Source organism: Camelus bactrianus, chromosome 7, assembly GCF_048773025.1.
Source record: "Camelus bactrianus isolate YW-2024 breed Bactrian camel chromosome 7, ASM4877302v1, whole genome shotgun sequence".
NCBI lineage: Eukaryota > Metazoa > Chordata > Mammalia > Artiodactyla > Camelidae > Camelus > Camelus bactrianus.
The window spans coordinates 904,075-926,373 of NC_133545.1; the positions used below are offsets into that span (position 1 = coordinate 904,075).

General features: G+C 59.1%; 1 protein-coding gene across 3 annotated transcripts in view; it reads left to right on the forward strand.

Moving 5' to 3' along the window:
- The window catches only part of PTPRN2 (protein tyrosine phosphatase receptor type N2), a 519,553-nt gene that overhangs the window by 494,427 nt on the left and 2,827 nt on the right, over positions 1-22,299 (forward strand). For all 3 annotated transcript variants that reach the window (XM_074366632.1, XM_074366633.1, XM_045522614.2), the window contains 3 exons: positions 4,418-4,471; positions 6,509-6,573; positions 16,535-16,608. In XM_074366632.1, the coding sequence (XP_074222733.1) occupies positions 4,418-4,471; positions 6,509-6,573; positions 16,535-16,608 (193 nt within the window). The remainder of the gene's footprint in view (positions 1-4,417; positions 4,472-6,508; positions 6,574-16,534; positions 16,609-22,299) is intronic.

A 22,299-nucleotide genomic window follows, 5' to 3' on the forward strand; every position in this document is an offset into this window, starting at 1 on the left:
TGCTAGGAGGATACTGACAACGCAAAAGGAAGAGCAGAGCGTAGGACAGACGCTCTGCCTGCACGTCAGAGCTGGTGACGGCAGTCGGTGGGCGCTGGCTGTCGCTGGTGGTGGGTGAGCAAGCACCTGCCGAGAGAGCGAAGCCAGTGAGCCGCAGACAGCATGTGGAGCAGGCGCCGAGCTTCCTAGAGCCTCTCACGTTTGTCTGGTGGGGGACCCACCTAGGACGGGGAGCAGATAAGTGTTCAAACCAGGAGTTCGAGAGTAAGGACAAAATGCACTCGAATCCCCTTCCCCTTAATTGCACGTGACCGGAAGGCGGTTTGTGTCTGAAGAGCCCGCAGTCCTGTGACCGGAGGGAGGCCGAACTGGCAGGAGTTGTCGGCAAGGTGGGGTTCCAGGCGTACCTGGGTTTCCTGAATGTGTGCCTCAGCTTCTGAAAGTGATTCTGATGCCACCTCTTTTGCCTGTTAGTCCACTTTTGAAAAGCAGAAGGATTTTTTTTAATTTGAGTAGCTCTTTGTGTCAAATAGCATGGGAAAGAGCTGCAGCAGAGACGTGCGTTTGGTCACCCCTGTGACACAGCGTCCCCTCCCCAAGGGCACCGCACGGAGACCTGGACGCCCCTGGAACAGGTCCTCCCTCGTCCGTCCTGGTAGCCTGGCCGTTATTTACGTTTTCTTAGTGCAAGTGTACTTCTAAAGACCTTACCTCGTCCACATCTCCCGAGATGGAGTCTTCAAACCACAGTCATTAGTGGCAAAGCGGGTGTAGCTGCCGGGCCGCGGCTTCCCCGTTCTCCCAGTCTTCACGCCCCGCTGGCGTGTCTGTACACGTGTGCGTGTGGGCGGGTCTGTCTCCACATCCCCACAGGGACGTGCACAACACATAACCGGCCTCTGTGCTCGCAGTTCACCATGAAGAAACATCGAATTCCCAAACCCCCTCTGTGCAGAGTCCCAGGGGACAGGTCCCCAGAAGGCTGTGTCAGCTGAAAGGACGGTGAGCCCAGACAGGGCAGGGGCGTCCGTTAGAGCCAGCGCCTCCTGCCCTCACGTGGCGGCGAGGCCACTCCCGCGGGCCCCGGACCCTGGGACAGCGCGTTCTCAGGGCCCGTCATGCTTACACACGGATTGCTGCTTTGGGATCGCCTCTGTAAAACAGCGCCCAGGTGTCCGCGACCGGGAGGCGCGGCTGCCCCCGCGGAAGACGCTGGTCATTTCCACGCGACAGGGCTGCTCAGCCTCCTTGGAGCAGTAGACCAGCAGCCCCTGCTCCGGCTTGTGTGTTCCTCAGACACCGAGATGTGTAATTAAATCTTCCTGGCGCCCAGAGGGAGCACATTTACACTTTAAAGAGAAGCTGCTAAGCTAAGAGATAATTAGCATCACATGTGAGGGCTTTGCTGCAGAAGAGCTCTCTCTCTCTCTCTCTCCGTCCTCTGTGCTGCTCACGTCCGCTGTGCGCAATGACACCACTAACGCTGCTCACTGTAAGAATGGACAAACCCTTACTTTGCCAGCTAATTAGCGGTGGCCAGTGTCATTTTTGTGATGTTGCAGCTAGTAATATGAGCCCAGTTGCATAGTCACAAAAGTGATCATTGGAAACTGTGACTGTACTGCAGGGACAGTGTGGGAAGCCCCTTTCTGAGCCTCTAACGACCTCTGAGCCTTGCTTGCGGCTGGTTGCACGGCGGTTCCTTCTCTCTCAGTGCCCGGCGGGTCGGTTTGTATCACTAACTGTTCTTTCTCAGCGCGTTCCTCCTGTGGAGTGTATACGACATCCGTGTCGTCGGTGTCCGCGGCCTTTTGCTTCCTGATGATTTGTTCTAGAAAAAGTAAAATAAGACCGCTGTGCACCGCTCATCTTCACCAATCGTGTGCACCACTCCCTCAGGTCGACCAGATGGACGCCTCTGCTGACTCTGCGGTGCCCCTGCCCCTTGGCCTGGTGCTCTGTGTTGTGATGATGCGAGTGCTTGGCCCTCTGTGAATAAACTTCTCCACCGCAGCAGCACACGTGTCTTCACTGCACGTCTCCTCAACTGCTTGGGGCTGCTTGTAAATAGGGTTAGCACAGGGCGGGGCCGGCTTGGACACTGACATTACAGTGAAACCTTCCTCGGTCCTCCCAGGCACAGCCCTGCTGGAGACAGTCACGTTTTAGACGTGCCGTAGAGACAGGAATTGCAGGACTGAGAGGCAAGGCACAGCCAAGGCAGCCAGCAGGTCGCCTGTTAGCAGCACGTCTCAGCCAAGGAGGTTATTCTCACTGCGTTTTGTCAAAGCGGGGCCTGGCCGGTGTAGATGGAGCACTTCTGCCTGCCGACTCCTTCCATTCTTGTTTCCTGAAAGCAGGACCATTTAAAGAAGGGTCTCTGGTTGGTATGTTTATTCTTTTTTAACATACCTTTTCTGTGCTTGGTCCCATCAAAAAAAAAAAGAGAGAGAGAGCAAAACTTAGCAATTGACCAAAAGTCGAGTTCAGTCTTTAGAAACGCAGGCCAGACCGTCAGGCCGGGAGCACCGCCATGCCAGATTTGCGGAGCCGAGGCGGCTCCCGCTGCAAAGACTCGGCGACTGAGAGCTTCCCCGGCAGCACACGGCTGGGAGGTGCGGAGCCACCAGCTCTGGCCTGACGGGTGAGCTCACGCAGCCCTGCGCACGCACGCATGCCTGTGCACCTGCTGGGACACAGCACACGTCTGCACACTTGCATGCGCACAGCCTTCACTGAGCTGGCGGGCGCCCCGCCGCGCACACGGGAGGCTCGTCCTCAGGCCTGGCATCTATTTGTCGGAGCTGAAGCTCACGTTGCCTTGACAACCCGAGTCGAGAACGGGAGATTTGAGAAGGAGGAGCAGGCGGATCTATTTTCCGATCTGTTTCATCCTCAAAGGGCTGGGAAGGCTGAGGGCATTCAGGCACTGATGTGCCTTCGACTTTAATAAGCCCACCTTCCTCTGCTCACCTCCCCTGAACCTTAATATCGGGGTGCACGTCAAAAACAAGGCCAGGCTCCGGCAGGAACGGCGACGTGGCCTCAGGGGCCTGTGCTGCCCGTGTTCTGGGTGCTCACCCCCCAGCTCTTCGAGGCCCGCAGCTTCCATGCTGGGTTTAGACCCGGGGCACACAGGGCATGTGCTGCCCTGCTGGGCCTGGGTGGGGCACTCCTCAGGTGCCTCCCACCACCCACCTCGTGCTGTTCAGGGGGACGGGGGCTCCCTGCAGCGGGACCTTATTCTGTTCGCTCCACAGCAGAAGTAGGAAAGCAGAACAACCCCGTCGCCGGGGCTCCACACCGGTCACACCCCCTCTGCTCGTCAGTCAGCTCCTGCTCCGCCTCTCCCTCCCCCGCCCCCACCTCCTTTTCCCTCGGCTTTTAGGCGTTTGTAGCAGAAAAGCCGGCCAGCTGGACTTTCACTGTCAACAGACTGCTTCTGTGCTGAGCAGGCGAGCCTCTGCAGAGAGCTGTGGCCGTCCCGCTTCCGGCTGGGGATGGAGTCCTCTGCTCTGTCATTCTCTTCCAAATTTTGCTTCCCGTCATTTTGTGGAAATTCTTACCACACATTTTAGGGCACACCCTTCATGCATTTCCCCTTCCAATTAACCAAAATTCTGTCTTTGATTTTCTTTATTTAGAAATACTTCACTGCGAATTTTGATACACTTCGTAAACCTGTTTACGTGTTTCACTGAATTACCAAAAATGTCAAGCTTACACAGTGAATTTTAAATCGGCGCTGCTTTGATTTAGGACTCGGTTACAGAACCTTCATCTATGCTGATTGTTCGTTTTCATAAACTCTGATCTAAAATCTGCACCACAGAGTTGCTTTTGAACATAATCAAATTCATGAAAATAGAAAGACTCATCTTGGGTGTAACTGCGGTCTCTCTGTGATTTAGATACCCTTGCAAAACTGACTGACCAAGAAATGTCTGTGAGATACTTTTCAAGATACCAAGGTGATATTACGTTCCAGGGTGCTGCCCAGTCTGTAAGAAATCTGGAGCAGAAATGGCAAAACCAGAACTTTCAGTGAGGCATCTAGACGTTTTGCAGCAGCAGCAAGGACTCCACATGAGCTGAAGCAGCAAGGGGCGTGGGGGAGGGGAGGGCAGGGCCAGCCAGGCTGCGGGGGGGGGGGGGTCGTGGACCTCAGGCCAGAGCTCACACCTGTAAAGGGAGAAAGAACACTGTGAAAATGTGAGGAATGTTTCAAAGCTCTGTTGAACAATTTAATCTTGAAAAGAAAAATAAACCTTTGAAAACGCGTGTGTAATTCTGATTTCCTTTGTCAAAACGGGCTGTGGCAAAAGGACGTCCCGGAGCTGTTCTGTTTGTTCTTTGGGGTGGTGGCCACAAGAGGCAGAGTGCATAACTGTAACTTCTCTGTCTCTCTTTATTTCAGAAAAGTAAACAAGTGCTACAGGGGCCGTTCTTGTCCAATAATTGTCCACTGCAGGCAAGTACAACTTTTAACCTGGTTTCAGAAGTGTTCGCTACCTCAGAATAAACAGTTAAATCTAGGAGCTGAGCTCCCTCGTTGCGTAGTGCCCACCTCTAACTGCACCTCTAGGGGAAGCCAGGGATACAAACTCATTCAAACCGTATTTCGAACCCTCACAGCACCACCGCACACACTCTGAGACGGAGTGTTTGTGCAGGGCGTGGTCTCGGCACCAGGAACGTGGCCAGCGTTTGGGACCCCGTGTGGATGCTCAGCTTGGGGCCAGTTATGAACAGGGACACAGCCTGGGGTCACAAGGAGAGGCCTCTGGGTGAAAGTCGGTGGCTCATGTACCCACACAGGTTACCCCCAACCTGGAAGAACAGATCCAGTCAAAGAAAACTCACTCTGAGGGCACGCGTCCCTGGGCTCCACACTCACCCGTCTTGGTGAAGACCTGTGCTCCATCGTCCAGACCTGTCTCCCAGAATGTTCCTTTCAGCCTGGGATAAAAAGGAACCAGATCTCCCAAGGCCAGACACCAAGTGCATCCATTCAGTCAAGGAGTGCTTGCGTGTGCCTGTGAGTGTGTGTCTGTGGAGTCCGTGTGTGTGTGTGCGTGTGCGTGTGTGTGCTTCTGGGTCTGTGACAGCAGAGGACGGTCCCCCTGGAGAGAGTGGACTGAAGCATTTTTCACCTGTAAACGGGGCCCAGCCGGGAGCAGGGAGGCAGCGGTCTCCGCCGTGGGTCTGGGGAGAGTCGTGCTTTGTGAGTTAACAAGCACAGAAGAAAAGCGAGGAAGCCCTCGACACCAGGAGCGAGACCGCGGGCACTTGTGACAGCAGCGAGGGCCGGCGGCAGCCCCACCTCCACAGCACACGGGTGGAACGAGTCTCTTCCCAACCGCGGCTTTTCCACCCATTTGTTTGAGAAATGTGTTGAGGCCAAACTCAGCGGCCCTTCTGGAGAAAGGCACCTGCAGGCGCGCCGACAGGGACGCGTCCCCGGGCCTCCAGGTCGGAAGCTCAGAGCACACTCGTGCGGTCACAGGGCTCCCGGCGTCCTGAAAGGGAACTCTTATTTTCAACCTGAAGTCGGTGCATTTTGCCAAGAGTACAGATGTCAGCGTCCTGCACTTCCAAGCGCTCGTGGGCACGAGCCCAGCCCTGCTTGACAAGGGGCGGCCGAGTGTGGAAACGGCGCTGGGGCCACCTTCCTCCTGGAAGAGGACTCTTCCTTTCTCACATTTGTGATTCTTGAGCCACAATTAAGAACATGTTTACAACTCTGGTCCAGATGGTAAATATCCAGTTATAACCAGGGGACAAGAAGACGTGCAGGGAGGCTCTGAATGAGCGCCAGACGACGTGGCGGCCCCGCTCCTGAGTGGGGGCCGGGTGCCCCCCAGGGTCCTGGATCCCGACCCCGGCCGTTCACTCTCCCCTCGCACACATGGCCTCTTGCAGATGCTCGGAACACAAATGCCTCACCTCTGACACAGCCAGGCATTTCTTTATTTCGTCTTTTTTCCTGATAAAATTTGCCATGTCAAAATTGGCCAAAGGGGGAGGAAAAAAAGGCAGAAAGAAGCAAATCAACACAGGCACAATAGCTAATCCACGCTGCTGTTAGCTCAGGGCTGAAAGCTCTCCCAGCCCCTCCTCTCCCTCCTCCCACTCTTCCCCTCCCCCTCCCCTCCTCCCCCTCTCCTCCCCCTCCTACCCCTCTGTCTCTCCCTCCCCCTTTCTCTCTCCCTCCTCTTCTTTCCCCTCCCCCACCCTTCTCCCCTCTTCCCCCTCCCCCTCGCCCTCCCCCTCCTCTCTCACCCCTCCCTCCTCCCTCCCCCTCCTCCCCATCTCTGTTCCCATCCTCCTCCCCCCTCCCACCCTGATTCTTCCTCGCCCCACTTTCTTTCTGTTTCTCAAATTCCCTGCCTCCATCTGTCTCCTCTCGTGGGCCCCACTCGAGCAGAGGGAAGACGCTGTGGTTGGCACGTGGGGAGTGGGGACAGCGTGGCCCAGTGTGTCTTCACCTCTCTCCTTCTGTTGACAGTGACGGCGCAGGCAGAAGTGGCACCTACGTCCTGATCGACATGGTCCTCAATAAGATGGCCAAAGGTAAGACTCAGAGCCGCTGCTTTGTTTCGGCAACGAGGTCGGCGTTGCCATGGCAACCTCGGTGCACTAGTCACGGGAGGCCTTGGGGAAAATTAGCCTGTTGTCCCTTCCCCGGATCACGGGAAAGCTGTTTGCGGCAAGCAGGTTGGCGTCCGCAGTTGCTCCCTTGTCGCCGTGTCCCCCGGGGGAGAGCCCTTGGCAGAACGCGCAGTGGGTGCTGGGTAGCTGCTTACTGAGGACGGCGCGTGCTAGCATCGGAGCTGGGAGGAGGCCGCCTGGGTCCTTCAGTGTTGTAGCGGCTCAGAATACCCTTCAATATATCCTCCCTGGTGTTAAAACTACATTTGCAAAATTCAGGTTTCACTCCAGAGCTACCTGAAATCTCTGGTGGGGGCTGTCTCTAAAGCAGGTCACTGCCGGGCACCCCTGGTAACATCGTTTTACCCAAGTGACCCACTCCCTGCGGCCTGGGCCGCTTCCTCCTAAAGACGGCGCCCGGGGGCTTGGGCTCGAGAGCAGCCCTGCAGCGAGGCCATCGCCTGGGCGAAGTCTAACCCTCTGGGCGCGTCTCGTCCCAGGACAGTGCGGGGACTGAGCTGGGCCAGCGGCCCCTCAAGTGTGTTCCCCGGGACAAACCCGTGAGGGGTCCCCCTAGAGGCCACGGAGATCACCACGGGCACGTCTGAGAGAAGACTCTGCAGACCCACCCCTGCGGGAGCCGCGCATCAGCACGGAGCAGAGGGCCTGGAAAGACCCTTCCCCGCCATCCGGATGCCGCCCGGAGCTTGAGGAAGAAGCAGTGGGGAGGCGCGGGGGTGACGGGGTGGGTGACGTTTTATGGTTTCCTTCCTGCCTGTGGAAAAGCCGCCCTCTCTGTGTCCGCACGCACACACCCGTGCGCGCGTGCACGCGTGTGCTGTGACGAGGGGCGGCCACCCTCCAGGGCCCCCACTCTTCGTCTTCTGCCCGATGTCTTTTCACACAAATGCCGCCACTCTGAGACAGGCATTCCCCAGGCTCTGTTTTCTCCTGGTTTGAGAAAGAAAGGAAACTGCAACACATCTTTAGCCCAAGGATTAGACGTGTGAAGATGACGCAATCGCTGCCGTGTGACACGCAGGGGCTGGGGAGCTCGAGCAGGCTGTCGCAGCAACCAGTGACCAGAGGGCCAGACGGAGCCCCGAGCAGGGCCTGCCCGGCCCCCGGGCCCCTGCCGGCTGCAGGGGGGGAGGGGGGGAGCCGGAGCCGCAGTGCCGCTGGGGGCCGTTTTCCAGCGCCTGAGGCCGAGGTGCGCTGGGACTTGCAAACAGAGGGACGGCCGAGGCAGAAGGCCGGCGCTTCTGACAGCGCGTTTCGGTTTTAGGTCGTAACACAATCCTACCGTTTTTAGTTGAAAGGTCACCTGCCCCTGTTCATTACGGCTGCTGCGTCCCAGCAGGTGTGTCTCTTCATCTGCAACTTTGCAGCGACCGCGGGGGGAGGGCTCAGGGGAATCTGTGTTTCCTCCCTTCTCTGGGGCCTCGTGCGTAGTGTCCCCCGTCTCCCTTCCCAGGACACAGAGTGTCTCGCGTGTCGGGGGGGGGCGCCTGTGTTTGTGAGCACGTAACATGCTGACCCACGCAGGTAACATGGCGTGGAGCCTGGCTCACCCCCAGGAAAGGAGCGGGGGGCGGGGAGCCCCAGCCTCAGGTCGGGGGATACTGTGCCTCTCAGCATTCGGGGTCCCCTCACCCACGTGATGGAACCTCAATTCGGGGGCACAGGTCTGTTCACGGAGAGGCAGCTGGGGAGAAGGGCCCTTCCTGCCCCGTCCACCCCCGCCTGCCATTCACCAGCTCTGTCTGCCACGTCCATCCAATTCCACTTGAAGGGTGGGCCGGCGGCAACAATGCGGCCCAGCCATGTGGAACCAGCCTGGGAGGGCCGCCTCCAGGCTCTTTCTGAGGCTGGTCACCCCTCATTCTGTTCCTGGCCCACTCCCCTCTGCCCGGGGGACGTGCGATGTGAAATCCCCTGACCTGGGGCCCGGGCCGGGGTCTCGGGAGAGATCAAAGGGCAGGGCGGCCCCTCGCTGGCCGAGGTGGGCCTTTCCCAGGCCGCCGCGGGGAGCGGCCGCCCGTGCTTTGTTCTGGCCCAGGCTCGGGGGCCTGTGTGGCTGGGCCACCTTTGTCTGGCCTGAGAAGCTGGGGGCCCGTGCTGCTGGCCCCGCGTCCATCAGATGATCAAAGGCCCCAGGCCTGGACACCAGCCCTTTCTTCCCGTTTCCTTTTCTTGAAAGGGGTGAATTGCACGAGGACCAAAGAATGGCTGTCCGAAGTGCCCCTGCACGAGTGTCAGCCCCGCCGGCTGAGCTGGCCCGGCCGCGGCCACCGCCTCGGAGCCATGGCCGTTCACACAGGCTTTCAGGGATTAAGGCCTTCGGTGCCACTTTGGGGCCTTTGAGAACAAACCAGGGATAATTTCAGTTCTATCTGCACCGCCTGGTCTGTTTGCAAGCAGACAGTGATGCAGCGTGGAGTCCGAGCGGTCAGGGGGCCTGGCCCTCTGCGCCAGGCTTGTGGTGGCAAAGTAGGTGTCGACCTGTAACATTCTTTTGCACATTCTTCCTGTGGCTGCAGACACACTTCTAGCTCGCCGTTCACATTCTGGGTCAGAGTCAGTGTCTGGAAGCCCGCGCCTCTCTCGCTGAGGGGCCTGGCTCAAACGCAGCGACCCTGCCTTTGCAGCCGGGACACTGTGCAAGCTTGTGCCTTTTACATTTTGTCTGTGACAGCAGTCTGCCCAGGGTTTTCCATTTTTCATCACAGCTTTTAAGGAAACGGGGAGTGCCGGGTGGACGGTGGGCTTCCCGGGGACCGCAGGGGCGGTGGCGGAAACCCCACCTCTGCGAAGCAGCAGAGTTGCCCGAGCCTCCTGGCGCTGAGGCGCCACAGGCCCCAACCGTCCTGGGAGGCCGCCCCCTCATTTGGCAGGAGCCGTGGGACTGGAATTTCTTTTATGACTGTCCCACCGGGCCGGGTGGGCAGGCGTGCCTGGAAACGCCTCTTATGCTCAGGCTGGCTGGGAGTTTGTTCCTGAGGGACCGCAGCACAGAGTGTGAGTGCGGGCCCAGCGCCTGCACGGCCATCGGTCCAGCACCCGGTTTCCGTCCTCAGCAAGCCGAGCTGTCTTCCTGTCACACGGTGCCGTCAGGGAGCATGTCCCCGCAGGAGGGGGTGCATAGCTCCATTCTGCCTTGGGTCCCTGTGGATCCGACGACCGCAGGGCCTCACAGGAGTGGAACCACACAGCACCCGTTCTTCTGTGTCTGGCTTACATCACCGAGCATCACGTCCTCGAGGTCCACCCGTGTTGCCGCAGGCGTCAGGATCCCTTCCTTGTTGGTGCTGAACGACATCCCGTCGCACGCGTGGACCACATTTTACTTATCCCTCTGTCGATGGATGGACGGATAAGGTGCATTGCTTCCAGCTTTCAACTGTGGAAATAACGGTGCTACGACCACGGGTGTGCAGGTATCTCTTTGAGTTTCTGCTTCCGATTTTTCAGGGTCATGTGTGTTCCTAGAGAAGAACTGCTGGATCACGTGGTGGCTCTGTGTTTAGTCTTTTGAGGAACCTCCAGACCGTCTCTCACAGCAGCCGCCCCATTGTACACGCCCGCCAGCAGCGCACCAGCTTGTCGCCCCACAGCGGCTGCGGCACGTGTGGCTCTCTGGGTTTGGGTAGTAGCCCTCGTGCCTGTGAGGCAGCGTCTCACTGTGGTTTAGGTTTGCACTTTCTTAAAGACGAGAGATGTTGAACGTCTTTTCCTATGTTTGTGGACCGTTGGATGTTTCCTTTGGAGAAAGGTCTGTTCAGGCTCTTTGCCCATTTTTTAATCGAGCTGTTTGTTTGCTGTCATTGAGTGGAAGGAGTTCGTTAAATATTGTGACTATCAAACCCTTTTCAGAGGTGTGACTTGCAAATATTTTCTCCCATTCTGGGAGGGATAATATTTCCTTGGCTCATTGAACCTTTGAAAGCCAGCACTCCCCCGGACCTGACTAGCCACACGTGGCAACTTCCGTGAGTTAAGGTTAAAACACCGGCCACATGCCCTTTGCCCTGGAGCCGCAGGTGCGCACGGGCTTCGGGCAGCGCAGGTGGAGAGCACATCCAAGGCAGGGAGTTGCACTGGGCGCTCCGCTCGAGGGAGCAGAGGTGAAGGTATGCCCAGGCCTCTGCCTCTAGACCAGTGTCCCCGCCCGGTTCTGTCCCCATCTCTTCTGCACCTGGTGGTCAGTGGGACGTCTCAAAGAGAAAGGCCCCAGGAGCCCCCTCTTCCCGCTCTCACATCATCATCGTCATCATCATCTCGGGGCCTCGCGGCTCCTTCCTGCAGGTCGCAGGGCCTGGCGCGGGTCTGGGTGTGGCACGTGCACTCTGGCCCCCAGCCCCTTTCTCCTCCCGCAGGTCCTGTTGTCCATCTCGGCCGCCATCTCAGTCCCGTCCCTCCTCTGGCAGATCCTGGACTAGGCCATGGAAGCACTATTTCTACCCGGTATTTACTGGGCACCTTGTCTGGGTGTCGGGACCACATGGCCAACAAGACAGGGAAAGTCCTGTCCTCCTGGGGTTTACACTCTGTGCAGAGAAACAGACCGTGTCTGCAGCTGGCAGCTTGTGGGGGTGGCGCGCACCATGGGGGCCCTGGGGGCGCCAGGGTCTGGGGTGTGTTTGCCCCCACCAGGCACAGCACGTAGATCGTAGACCGTTCGCCAGAGGGGACCTGGCAGCTCATTTTCTCCAACGCTTGGCTCCGTGAGGCAGAGACCCAAGCGTGTCGTCTGCTGGTGAAACGGGGGTGTGTCATCCAAGCCCCTCCATCCTCCTGAACCTTGCCGGATCCTTCACGGCTCGGTGGGCCCTTGCAGTCACACGTCACGGGGCAGCCCACACGCCGCCCGCTCGTAAGGCCTGCAGCCGAGGCCCCGGGCACGTCCAGGCTCGCCGGCGGCACCCTGTCGTGGGGCGGCGCCGTGATGCCGTCCGCGCCCCCATCAAGGCGTCCCTGCATCTGTGCCTCATTCACGCTCCACGCCTGCAGTGCCTGCTCTCATGGGGCAGCGGGGACCGTGGTCTGAGCAGGGTGCTCGGGGGACACTCGGCCCTCGGGAAGGTCACGGCCAGCGCTCCATCCACAGGCGTCCCTTCCTGACGCCCTCCTTGTGTGGCCGACGTGTGGCCGAGTGCCTGTGGGCACGGGTCCAGCTCTCAGCTCGATGCTGCCGGGATTCCCAGCACGTGACAGAAAACTACCAGCACACGGCTCTGCGTTCCCCGCTCTCCCGGAGTACTGACGGATGGCGAATTTAAAGAGGCGGTACAGGGTCCTACTGTGCTTAACTCGTATTTTTTATAGATTTGGAGGCATCCCAGTTTCTCCTGAAAAGTGACTTTGCATTTGTTCTTCAAAAAAGCGTGAAAAACGCCTCTTGTGTCCGGGTCCTGATACACTTGATTTTTTGATTTTCAAGTGATTAGAAGGCCCATTTGTCTCCTTGGATCCCAGTGAAACCTTGCGAAGAGATTCTAACTTAATCCAGAAAGCCTGCAAAAAACCTTCCTGGTTGTAATTCTGATAAATCTTGAGTTGATCGAGAGCATCCAGAGACACGAAGGGAACCCTGTCGGGCACAGGCGACCAGGACCATGTGTGCACGTGCCCCTGCGTGTGCCCCTGTGCACAGACACAGCGCGGGCTCAAGGCCTGGGGGAGGCAGGGAGGCACTGACCCCCGGAGGCCCCGGAGGCTGGACGAGGGCAGCTCTCTGACTGGTGCCCCGGAGCCTCCCTGACTCACGGTCACTTGACTCAAGGCTCAGTCGTCCTGTTGACCCAGAGCGAGCTCTGGCTGTGAATCCGCCCGGCCCGATGCGGGGGAGGTTCTGCCCATGAGGGTGTGGACTCCACCCACCCCTGCCCTTCACGTCCAGCCCTCCCGTCCAGAAACGGAGCTCCACCGAAGACAGCAGACTCCCAGCGCCAGCGGCCAAACAGCTCCGCCCTCCCGGGCGTGGGAGGGGTTCCACTCCGTTCTCAGATTCGTAATTGTCACCGTTTTTCCCTTTGTCCTTCGAGTGCTTTTAGGTAGACAGAGCATCTCCTCTGTTCTTCCCAGGGGTGGAATCGAGGCCGTTTCCTCCTGCAAAATAAAGGCCTTTCTCTCTCGTGCACCTGGCACGTAACATCCTTTTCACACCGAAGGAAAAAGGAAACTTGGAACCCCTGTAATTTGCAAGATCTTCTGGGTAAAAAGTCTGCAACAAAACATATTTCTGTTTATTGCTTGATGGTTACTGGGCGTTGGCTAAAGAGAGAGTGGAGAGCCTGGCGAGGACGGTCTTCCTGGCCGTGGCCGCGGTCCCCTGGCAGGAGGTGGCGCCCCCGCCACCCGGCGAATCCAGGACTCCCTCAGCCAGCCCGCCAGACCGGGAGAGATCAGAGCAGACCTTGTGAAGAGGCACATATGCTTGGCCTTCTTTCACTTCAAGTTGCTTCTCACGTCGTACAGAACAGCTGTGGTATTTCAATACCAGCATTCTTTTCACGTTTCTTGTTTAACGGTTAATACTTTTCAATCTAAAGCTAAAAAGCCTCTGTTGTCTTAAGAGTGTCTCACCAGTACGTGACCTTGGAAACCCATGTCCCCTGAGCGTGTTCGGAAACCGCAGCCGAGGGCGCTCGGGTGTGCTGAGCGGGGACGGGGTGCACCGGGCCGTCCCCTCTCGGGACACCAGCCGCACAGGCTGCCTCCATCCCTGACGTCCGTTCACGGACTCACCAGCTTTCACCGAGCCCGGAATGATGCACATAGGTACGCATTCCTCTCCCGTCCGCACAGTCCTGATGCTTCGCGGCCACCTCTCCCCGGGGTCACGCCCCGCGCGGCCCGGCCTGGGCTGCGAGGGCTGTCCCGCTGCCCTCCTCTGCCCTCTGCCCGGCTTTGGTTTGCCTGTTAAATCGATTCTTCTACATTCCACGTGCTCTTCGACCTGAGCGCCGCACCCAAGCCGCCTGTCCACCTGGAGCTTAACATCTTGTCGGTAAAGGGATTTTCAACCAGAGGGTTCCGTTTTAAATGCGCTAGAGGGGAGGTTGCGGATCTTGGGAGATTTAAATAAATCCTTTTACCTTCAGGAAAGCCTTTTATAAAGTGACGAGGATGCGTACCCCTCCCCCTCCGTCCCAACCCCGAGGCTCCGTTTTATAAACGGACTGTGTGTTTCACGTTCCACGAGGTCACTGTGAGGCTCAGGGTGGCTGAAGGGGGCGCGGCACCGTGCCTCCCCCACGGAAAGGACCGCGCGCGTGCGTTCTGTGAAAACTGCTGCCTCTGCACACGCTTCAAATAATTAATTATTCCTAACCCGAGCACGCAGGAAGACGTTAGTCGTCCGCACCCGACAGTTGGCTCACGTGATAAACCTGGTGCTTCTCTGTTTTCAGGGCCGTACGTTTTTTAAGCATTAATTTGATTTCCTCCACTGTTCAGTCTTGGCTTCGGGCGAAGCGTGGTTCTGAGATGCCGTCCCTGCGGCGTCTCAGGTTTAAGTGCCTTGTCCAGGGAAAACCTAATGAGACTTCCTCCCTTTTTTTCCGCTTCCCTCACAACGGACGTCCGAAGTCACATGGCAGTGAAACGAGAGCCACGTGTCCGTAGCACCCGACCCCAGGGTTCTGCTAGCAGGACCACCTCCCCGCGTGGCTGCCCTTCCAGGCCCAGCGCCGGGAGCAGCCATGGCCCCAGGCAGGACCCCACACAGTCCTCCCGGGCCCCCGAGGAAGGACCAGGGGTGTTTGGGACTCCACTGCTGGTTGTGGAGTTCAGACTTGCCCTTCAGAGGAAAACGGCTGTTGAGTTTTTAAACCAGTTTCAGGAACTGAGAGACCGGGCCGTGAACAAGGTTAAAAAGACAGGGTCTTTAGGTCCGTATCCCACATGGACCCCCCGTACTTCATTTGGAAGGTCTAGGCTCTTCACCGTCTGATGACTCAGACGCTCCACTGCCCGCCCCGTCCTCCTGGGGCCCACGGAGCAGTGGGGGGCCCCTGGCTGGGGGGACAGGGCAGCTCTGAGGGAGGGTTCTGGTCACAGGATCCGCAGAGTCGTGTTCACTGAGCACCTAACGCGTTCCACGCGTCATGGAGTAAACACACGCCGCCGCTGGGTCCTCACAAGCGAGCTCCACACCCACCCGGGACCTCCCGGTGGGGCAGTCTGCGCCCCGCCCACAGCTGGGCAGCGTCACACGTGAAATTAAATGGCAGCAAAAGCGCTGTCACCACGTCTCGGCCTGGACGAGGTTCACGGGGTCCCCGACGGCTGAGCTGCCCGGGGCGTCTGCTGTTCCCAAAGCGAGACTCTTCTCCTTCCTAGAAAGGCTCTGACTGAACAGCCGGGGGCACCAGGCGATGCCCTGCACAGGAGGACACGTTCGCTGTCCGGAAGCGCTGCGGGCTGAGATCTGTGGAGCCCAGGCTGGCCCACAGCCTCCGGGTGCTAAGGGCCGAGCAGGGTCAGCCCAGACCCTGGTCTCCAGCCTGAGCGACTTCTTGCCAGATTCCTCCCGTTTCCCCTTCTGAAAATGCAACATTGTGTTGGGACGTATTCCCCCCCCGGCCCTCCCCACCGTCTGCCTTCCTTCCCGGCCGCCAGCCGCTCCCCCCAGCCCCCCACCAAGAGTTTGCAGTCCCCCCCCGTTTCCCTCCCACTCTCACCCACACGTCCCCACGGCACCTCCCAAAGTCTGTCTCAACCTGCCGCTTGGAACACAGCGCTGGCTGCTCAGCGGACACCCAGCGAAGCCACAGCCCCGAGGATGAAGCTCAGGACAGTGCGGGGCATGGCCTCCAAGGTGTTCAGGCTCCCCCCACCCCTCCTCGGCTGACGGCTGACGGCAGCAGTGTGCGCGCTGGGGCGAGAGGGAGGGGCTGGAGCGCTTCTTTTGGCCTGGCTGGGTCTGTCTTCCACACCCGGGCCCGATGAGTGCGGCCACCTGCTCTGTGTGACCGGGACAAGCCTTCGACCTGGGCGAGCCTCGGCGTCCTCTACCCGGGGCGGTAACAGGTCTGGTGCTGAGAGGGAGTGCTGCACACGACGTGCACCTGCTTGAGGTCTGGCAGGTGGGTCCCCGCCGCCTGCAGAGGTGCCGCCCCTCCCAGGCCCGGCAGCGTTCGGCATCATGGTGCTGCGGAGGGAGGAGCTCCCCTCTGCACCATAAGACGCTGGGGAGCCTGTCCTGTTCACTGTCCATCCACCAGGGGACCCAGCAAAATGGAAAACCAAGAATCCATGTGGAATTCACGATAAAGGTTCATTTTAAAACTCAGGTAGCGTTATGTCCCTGGCGCCTGATCACCTGACATCTGGTGGGCGCCCCTGTAGGAGGGGCTCCCAACCACACGACTGACCTGTGGACACGGCGGGCGTCCTCGCCTTTTCTGGGCGTTTGGAGCGCTGGCTTCTGAGAGGAGGGAGCTCTGCGCTTACGGCCAACGTTGAGATGTGTGAGGTTAGTCAGCCTCATTTTTCACTTCTCTGATTAAAAGTTCTAGGCAATAAAAATTGAAGCTTATACACTGCTTTCTGTGGTTTAAAACATTCTTTAAAATGCCCCCAAAAACAAAATGAGGAACGCCCTAGACTCTAATGGCGTTGGCGAGCGGGCGGCGAGTCTCTGTACAGGCATCTGATAATTTTTCAGCCCAGCTTTCTCGAGTTCGTGCTGACAAGCCCGGGCCTGTCTTTCCGCGTGCTCGCCGAAACCGCCGCTGCCGGCCGGCCTGCTGAGGGCTGGCGGGGGTCACTTCCGGGTGGCCTCTAGCCAAGAGGGATGCTGGCATCAGGAGAGGGACAGCCCGGGAGTGCCCGCGGACTGCCTCGCGTCTGAACTCAGCCCAGTTTGTGTTTGTTGCAGGCGCTAAGGAGATCGACATCGCGGCGACGCTGGAGCACCTGAGGGACCAGAGACCAGGCATGGTCCAGACCAAGGTACTGTGGCCGGTCCCTGGGGCAGCAGGGGCTTTGGCGGTGTCCTTCTGTGCTGGTTTTCCCGGAGGAGCGAGGGTTGGGCCCGCTGGCCGCCCGCCACCCCAGTCCTGGGCAGGGCAGGACGCGGCCAGCCCTTCCTGGGAGGGTCTTGGGCTTTTCTGGCAGCGTCTCCGACATTCCAGCATAAGAAAGTGCAGTCAGATCTCAAGTTCCTGGATCTCCCCACTTAACAGATTCGGGAGCAGGGGGAGAACGTGGCATTTTTATAGAAGCAGGTCCGTGGTGAACCTGAGCACCCTTGCGTGGAATGTTCCGCACTCACGAAACATCCTGTGCCGCCTGCCGTGTTTCCAGCCCCCACAGCCCCGGCTCCGCTGTGTGGTCATCAGCAAGTCCCCAGGGTGCCCGGGGTCCTGAGCACCGCTCGTGTGCATACTTACTGAAAAGGCCAAGTTTGCAAAAGACAAAAGATTATAGTTAAACTGGGCTTGACCAGAGCTAGGAACAGGGGAACAGGACAGGCCGGTCCTGTAGCATGCCGGGAATGTCCCCACCCAGCAGCAGAAGCTCCCGCTTGCGCTGAAGCCGTGAAACACAGTTTTCTCTCAGCGTAGTCCCAACCTTCCCGATGCGATTAGCGCCTGCACAAAAGGCCTAAAATCACTAAGGCTGCTCGTGCAAAGTCACTGTTTTATACGTAAGGGGACTGTAAGTTGTAAGAAGCACTCCGGTGAGGTCAAGCTGGATCGGGCTCTGGTGCCCGGGGGCGACTATTCTGGGACCCCAGCCCAGTTGTCCCGCCCTGGAGGGGGGGTCTTACTGTCCCCCACAAAGTGCACACAGTTCCTAAGCCCTCGGTCTGGCTCTCACAGGAGGAAAAACAGTGCAGCGCTGGGTCTCAACTTGAAGGGGGCATGTGGGCTGAGCAGGAAGAGGCCACGAGCCTGGACGGCTGGGCAGCACACTTGGGCCCTGACACACATGGGCTCATCTCTCACGACCCCTGAACGTGGTCATTTGCCTGGTGCTACGTTGCCAAAGCCAGCCCCGAGCACTGAGGCAAAAGTAACTTCATTCTCTCTTGTAGACTCACAGGACTGTTCTAAGTAGAACCCGAGGAAGCGCTTAGGGTCTCTGCCCAGCCACGCCGTGTCCAGCGGGCGGTCACACCTGCCCTGGTCTCTGCCTGCATTGGGGGGAGGTTGGAAGCAGCTTGGTGACACAGCATGGAGAGTCCCCTCTGTCCCTCTGCTTTATTTGGGCCCCGCAACGTGCAGGAACCTGGTGTGGAATGTTACTGCTACACGAAGGTGCTCTGTAGGTCAACGCACACTTCATGTTTCCTTAGACATTTTTAAATTTGCAGTTATTTTAGGCAAAACCTTGCAGAAATAATGCAGATAATCCCCATGTACGCACGGCCAGCTCCCCAAGGTTAATACCTGACGTGACCACAGGGGCCAGCCACGGCCAGCGGGTTGGCATTGATTCAGTGCCACCAACTCCCACGCAGACCTGTCACATCTCACCCGCCGGCCCCCAGGACCTTCCCCTGCAGCCGGCCGTCAGGCCCACACCGCAGTGCGCTCAGCGGTCATGTCTCCGTCACCTCCGTTAGTGGCCAGCGTGTGGCCGAGAGGACTGGCAGGTCTGGTTGGGCTCCTGTGGGCTGTCTCTGGCATGACTGTGTCTGTGTTCCCGTGGTGGGTTCTGGGGTTGCTTCTCGGCCTTGGTGTGTGTCCTCACCCCAGAGGCACGCCCCCCGGGTTCCCTGCTGGTCGCTGTTTCTGCCTTTGCCGTTGGTCGTGTCCCGGGCAGAAGCTGAACCTGCTCGCATCTGTCTGCTGTCGAGCTGTGTCCGGACACGAGGCAGCTGCGAGAGGAGTGACGCTGCTGGTGCCAAGCAGCCATGGGCTTAGTGCCCGTGGGAGGACCATCCCGTGGGCCTGACCGTGTCCTGGGGGCTGGGCTGGTCACCCAGAAATGCAGGGTCAGTCCAGTGTTCCTGGTGGTCTGGGCCCTGCGTGGCCACAGGAGCCTCGGAACTTCAGACAGCTCAGAACGGGCTGGGAGAGCAGGGACCCCTTGTACCCAGGAGTGAAAAGCTAATTTAGTCTCCGGCCGAATCTTCCTTCGCCGTGGCCCAGCTGCCTGCCGCGTGGGTAACACTCAGATCTCGAATCCAAACCTGTCTCTTCCCTCCTTGTGCCTGGCACCTCCCAGGCAGGCCTCTCCCGTCCCCAGAGGACACAAGGACGCTCAGGTCGGACCAACTCCGGGATGGGTCCAGGCACGGCCATCAGAAAGGTGTATCTTCTCACCAAAGCAGGAAAAACCAAGTCTCATACTCTCAACACCAGTCAGTCCTCTGTGGTCTGCAGCCTGTTTGCCGCAAAGCCCACGGGCATGGCTCCCCAGGCCGGCCTGAGCGGAAGAGGGGGTGGTCCTCGTGATTGTCACGCCTTGTGTGGTCACAGACCCCGGTTTCTTTAAGTGACCAAGTAGCAAAATGTGCACGTCGTATCGGCCAGAGTATCTGGTCCCAGGGTCTGATGCTGCCAGAGGGCAGAGCCTGGCTGGCCCCACACGTGACCTCCGGTCTGGATGACTGTCTGCCGGCTCCCGCCCTCCTCCAGGGGCGCAGGTCCGAGGTGTGTCCTGCCGAGCGGACGGCAGGTCGGCTCCAGAACCTCAGGTGCAAAGAACAGTAAACAGAAAACCCCAGACCTGTCTTAGTTGACGGACGCTCTGCCCAGTGTCCCTCCACAAACTGAACTTCCCCCTAACGTCCAGCTGAACAGGAAGAGACAGTTTTCTGTGACAGTGTCATGCCGCACCGGCTGAACACGCTTCCACGCCAGCCGAGGGAAGGTCGTCCACGGTCACGTCGCGTCATCTGAGTTGAATACAGTCAAAATGAGAAACTGTGACTCGCTGAAACGGGGGCCTGGGACGGCCTCCGAGCCCCTCATGCCCAGCCTGGCGGCAGAACTTCGCCTCATGTTCAAAAAAAGCTGCAGAGAGCAGTTCTCCACCTGGAAACGAACTCTTGGTCAGACAAACCCCAGAAGCCTCAGGGATGGCTGCCTCCTGGAGATGCGGGGGGCTGACCGGCCCCGGGAGGGGGGCGGCGGTACGAGGGTCAGAGCCAAGAAGACACCAGCAGAGAAAGGCGTCACGTGGTGCCTGACATTGTCCACACAACCCTGTCGCCGTACATCCGCACCAGGCACGCGAAACGCTTATTTTTAGGAAGAGAGGTGAACCCACAGGATGCGGTGAGAATGACACACTTCAAACGAGCAGTCAGTCTCTGCTCCACCATGTGTGTCTTTAAACAGATTCCTTCCTGCCTTGGCCTCGAGTCCGTCTTCTGAAAGGTGCCTTTTTAACCAAAGGCCTTAACACTTGCTGCTTCTCCAGAAGCACTAAGTCGTCACTTAGGTGTGAAAGCCTTTTGACTGCTGTGTTCAACCACCTGCAGGCGATGATGCCGCGCGTGCCCGCCTGGAATTCGCCCCGGTGTATACAGGTGGCGGGCGGCACACCGCCCCCAGCCTGTCCTGTTTCTGCGCTGAGACTTCACCTTTTCTGTGACCTGCTTCTCCGTGTATCCCTCCCGCCCTAACCCCCCTTCTTCCTGGAGATACAGGCATGTTCACGGGGCCTGGATGAACAACACGGGTTCAAGTGAGTGTAATTCCGGGTCGAATCCCCCGACCACCCCGACCAGCGTCCCGCTCCATCGGGACCCTCCCCACGTGGCCGGAAGTCTTCCGTCTCTCCGTCCTCTTGCTCCGTGTCTGTTCCCGTCTCCCCTCTGTGCACACACACAGACACACGTGCACACCTGCGCACCGTGCCTGGGCCCTGTCCCTGCTCTGCTGCCCGAGGTCGGGTGGAGCCAGGGGCTGGCATCTGAGCGCAAGGGGGGGTTCCGTCCTGACCCCTTTAAGGGAGGTGCTGGGAGCACAGCCTGGAGGGGGTTTCTTGAGCCCCACAGAGGTGCCGTTCCCTGGGCCCTGCCATCAGGGCTGATGAAGGGAGATTAGTGCACTCAGTTCCTACAAACCCACCAGCCCTCGTGTGAGCCGGAGGGTGGCAGATTCAAATCTGAGACGAACTACAGATCCAAACACACGCGAGCAGCGCCCCCTGCCCCACGGCCTCTCCACCTGGCCCCCCAGCTCTGCGTGGAAGGCTCAGAGAGGCCTGGCGACTTGCCCAGGGCCACACAGCTTCCATGCAGAGCTGAGCCCCAGTCCACCTCTCCTGCCACTCAGTCCGGGCCTTTTAAGTGCACAGGGTCTCGGACCGGGCAGTCAGGACAGGCCCCTCCTGTGGCCGACGTGAAGCCACAACATTTGAGACCCCACAGCCGGAGTCACTCCGTCCCTTCCTCAGTTCGTGTTGACCTGTGAGGTGAGGGACCGAGCCCCAGGGCCGGGCAGTCTGCCCGCTGCCCCGTCACGGCCGGCCGGGGGGGGGGGGCGTTCCCACTCACTGTCCCTGTCCTGGGTGGGCTAAGGGCAGGGACAGACACTCCTCCAGCCTGAACCCCACTCCCCCGTCCTGCCTCAGCCACCCCTCACGCCGTGGACCGGGCTCTGCAGGGCCCACGTTTCGCTCAGCACATTTTCTCGTTCAGAGCTGTCAGCCCGCTTCCTGACTTCCTGTCTTGGCAAAGCCAGCCGGCTCGGACGTCTTACGTCCAGGAGCTCCGAGCCTTCCTGCTCAGGGAGCCTGTCCTGAGAGTGGGTCTGTGCCAGTCATTGTCTTGTCATTTACTGTGTTTCATTCCTTAAGTGCAGCTTCTGCCTGTTATTTTAATGGTTTCCTTAAAATCCCAAAAGGACTTCGAATGCTGGGGACTTCCCAAGTCCCGGGGTTCCTACACAGACGTCTCAGCTAAGGCGGTGCTCCTCGAACTGCGGGCCTCACACGGTCCCCCGGCCCCGTGACAGGGCGAGCCGCCGGCACCAGAGCCCGCGTCAGCGCTGCCTCCTGGCAGGCACCTTGCAGGTGACGGTGCAGAGCGCCATCGAGCCCGGCTCAGGGAGAGCAGCCCAAGGGCGCAGCACCCCTCCCTGCAAAGACCCTCCATCCAGGACCCCCTCCTCCCAGCTGGGCTGTCGGCGCCTCTCCCAGGTTAGAGACCCCAGCGCCGGGAAGCCTGCAGGTCAGCCCCTCGGCCGCACGGTCAGCACGACGCCTGCTTGGCCCCACGTGCCCCTTGCACTGTGCTGTGCTGTGGACAGAGTGCTTAAGTAACTCCGGTCCAGACACGGGCGCGAGTCTGCCTCTGCGTGTGTCACTTAACATGCGGCCATAAACGTTGGCTTTCTTATTAGACACTTTTCTGTAAAATAACGGACTCCTCTTTGGCGGTGGGTGCTTTCCGGCATCTCACGGAGTGAGGCCACGGTGCCTGTCCCGTGCTTGTCTGTTTCTCCCTTTAAAGATGAATTCTTACAACAAATTTCCATAGAAACCGCCATGTGATGTGCACAGGCAGATTCCCAGAGGCTCCCTCTCCTCACAAGACCTTGGTCTGCCCGTTGGCAAGTCACCATCTGGGAGGAAGCCGCCTGCGGTGGCCGCCCCTGCCCTGCACGGACCCGTTCCTCTGAGCAGACCGTGAGAGACGCGGCGGGAGGCGGCTTCCCGAGGGCGTGTTTGCATGCGTCCCGG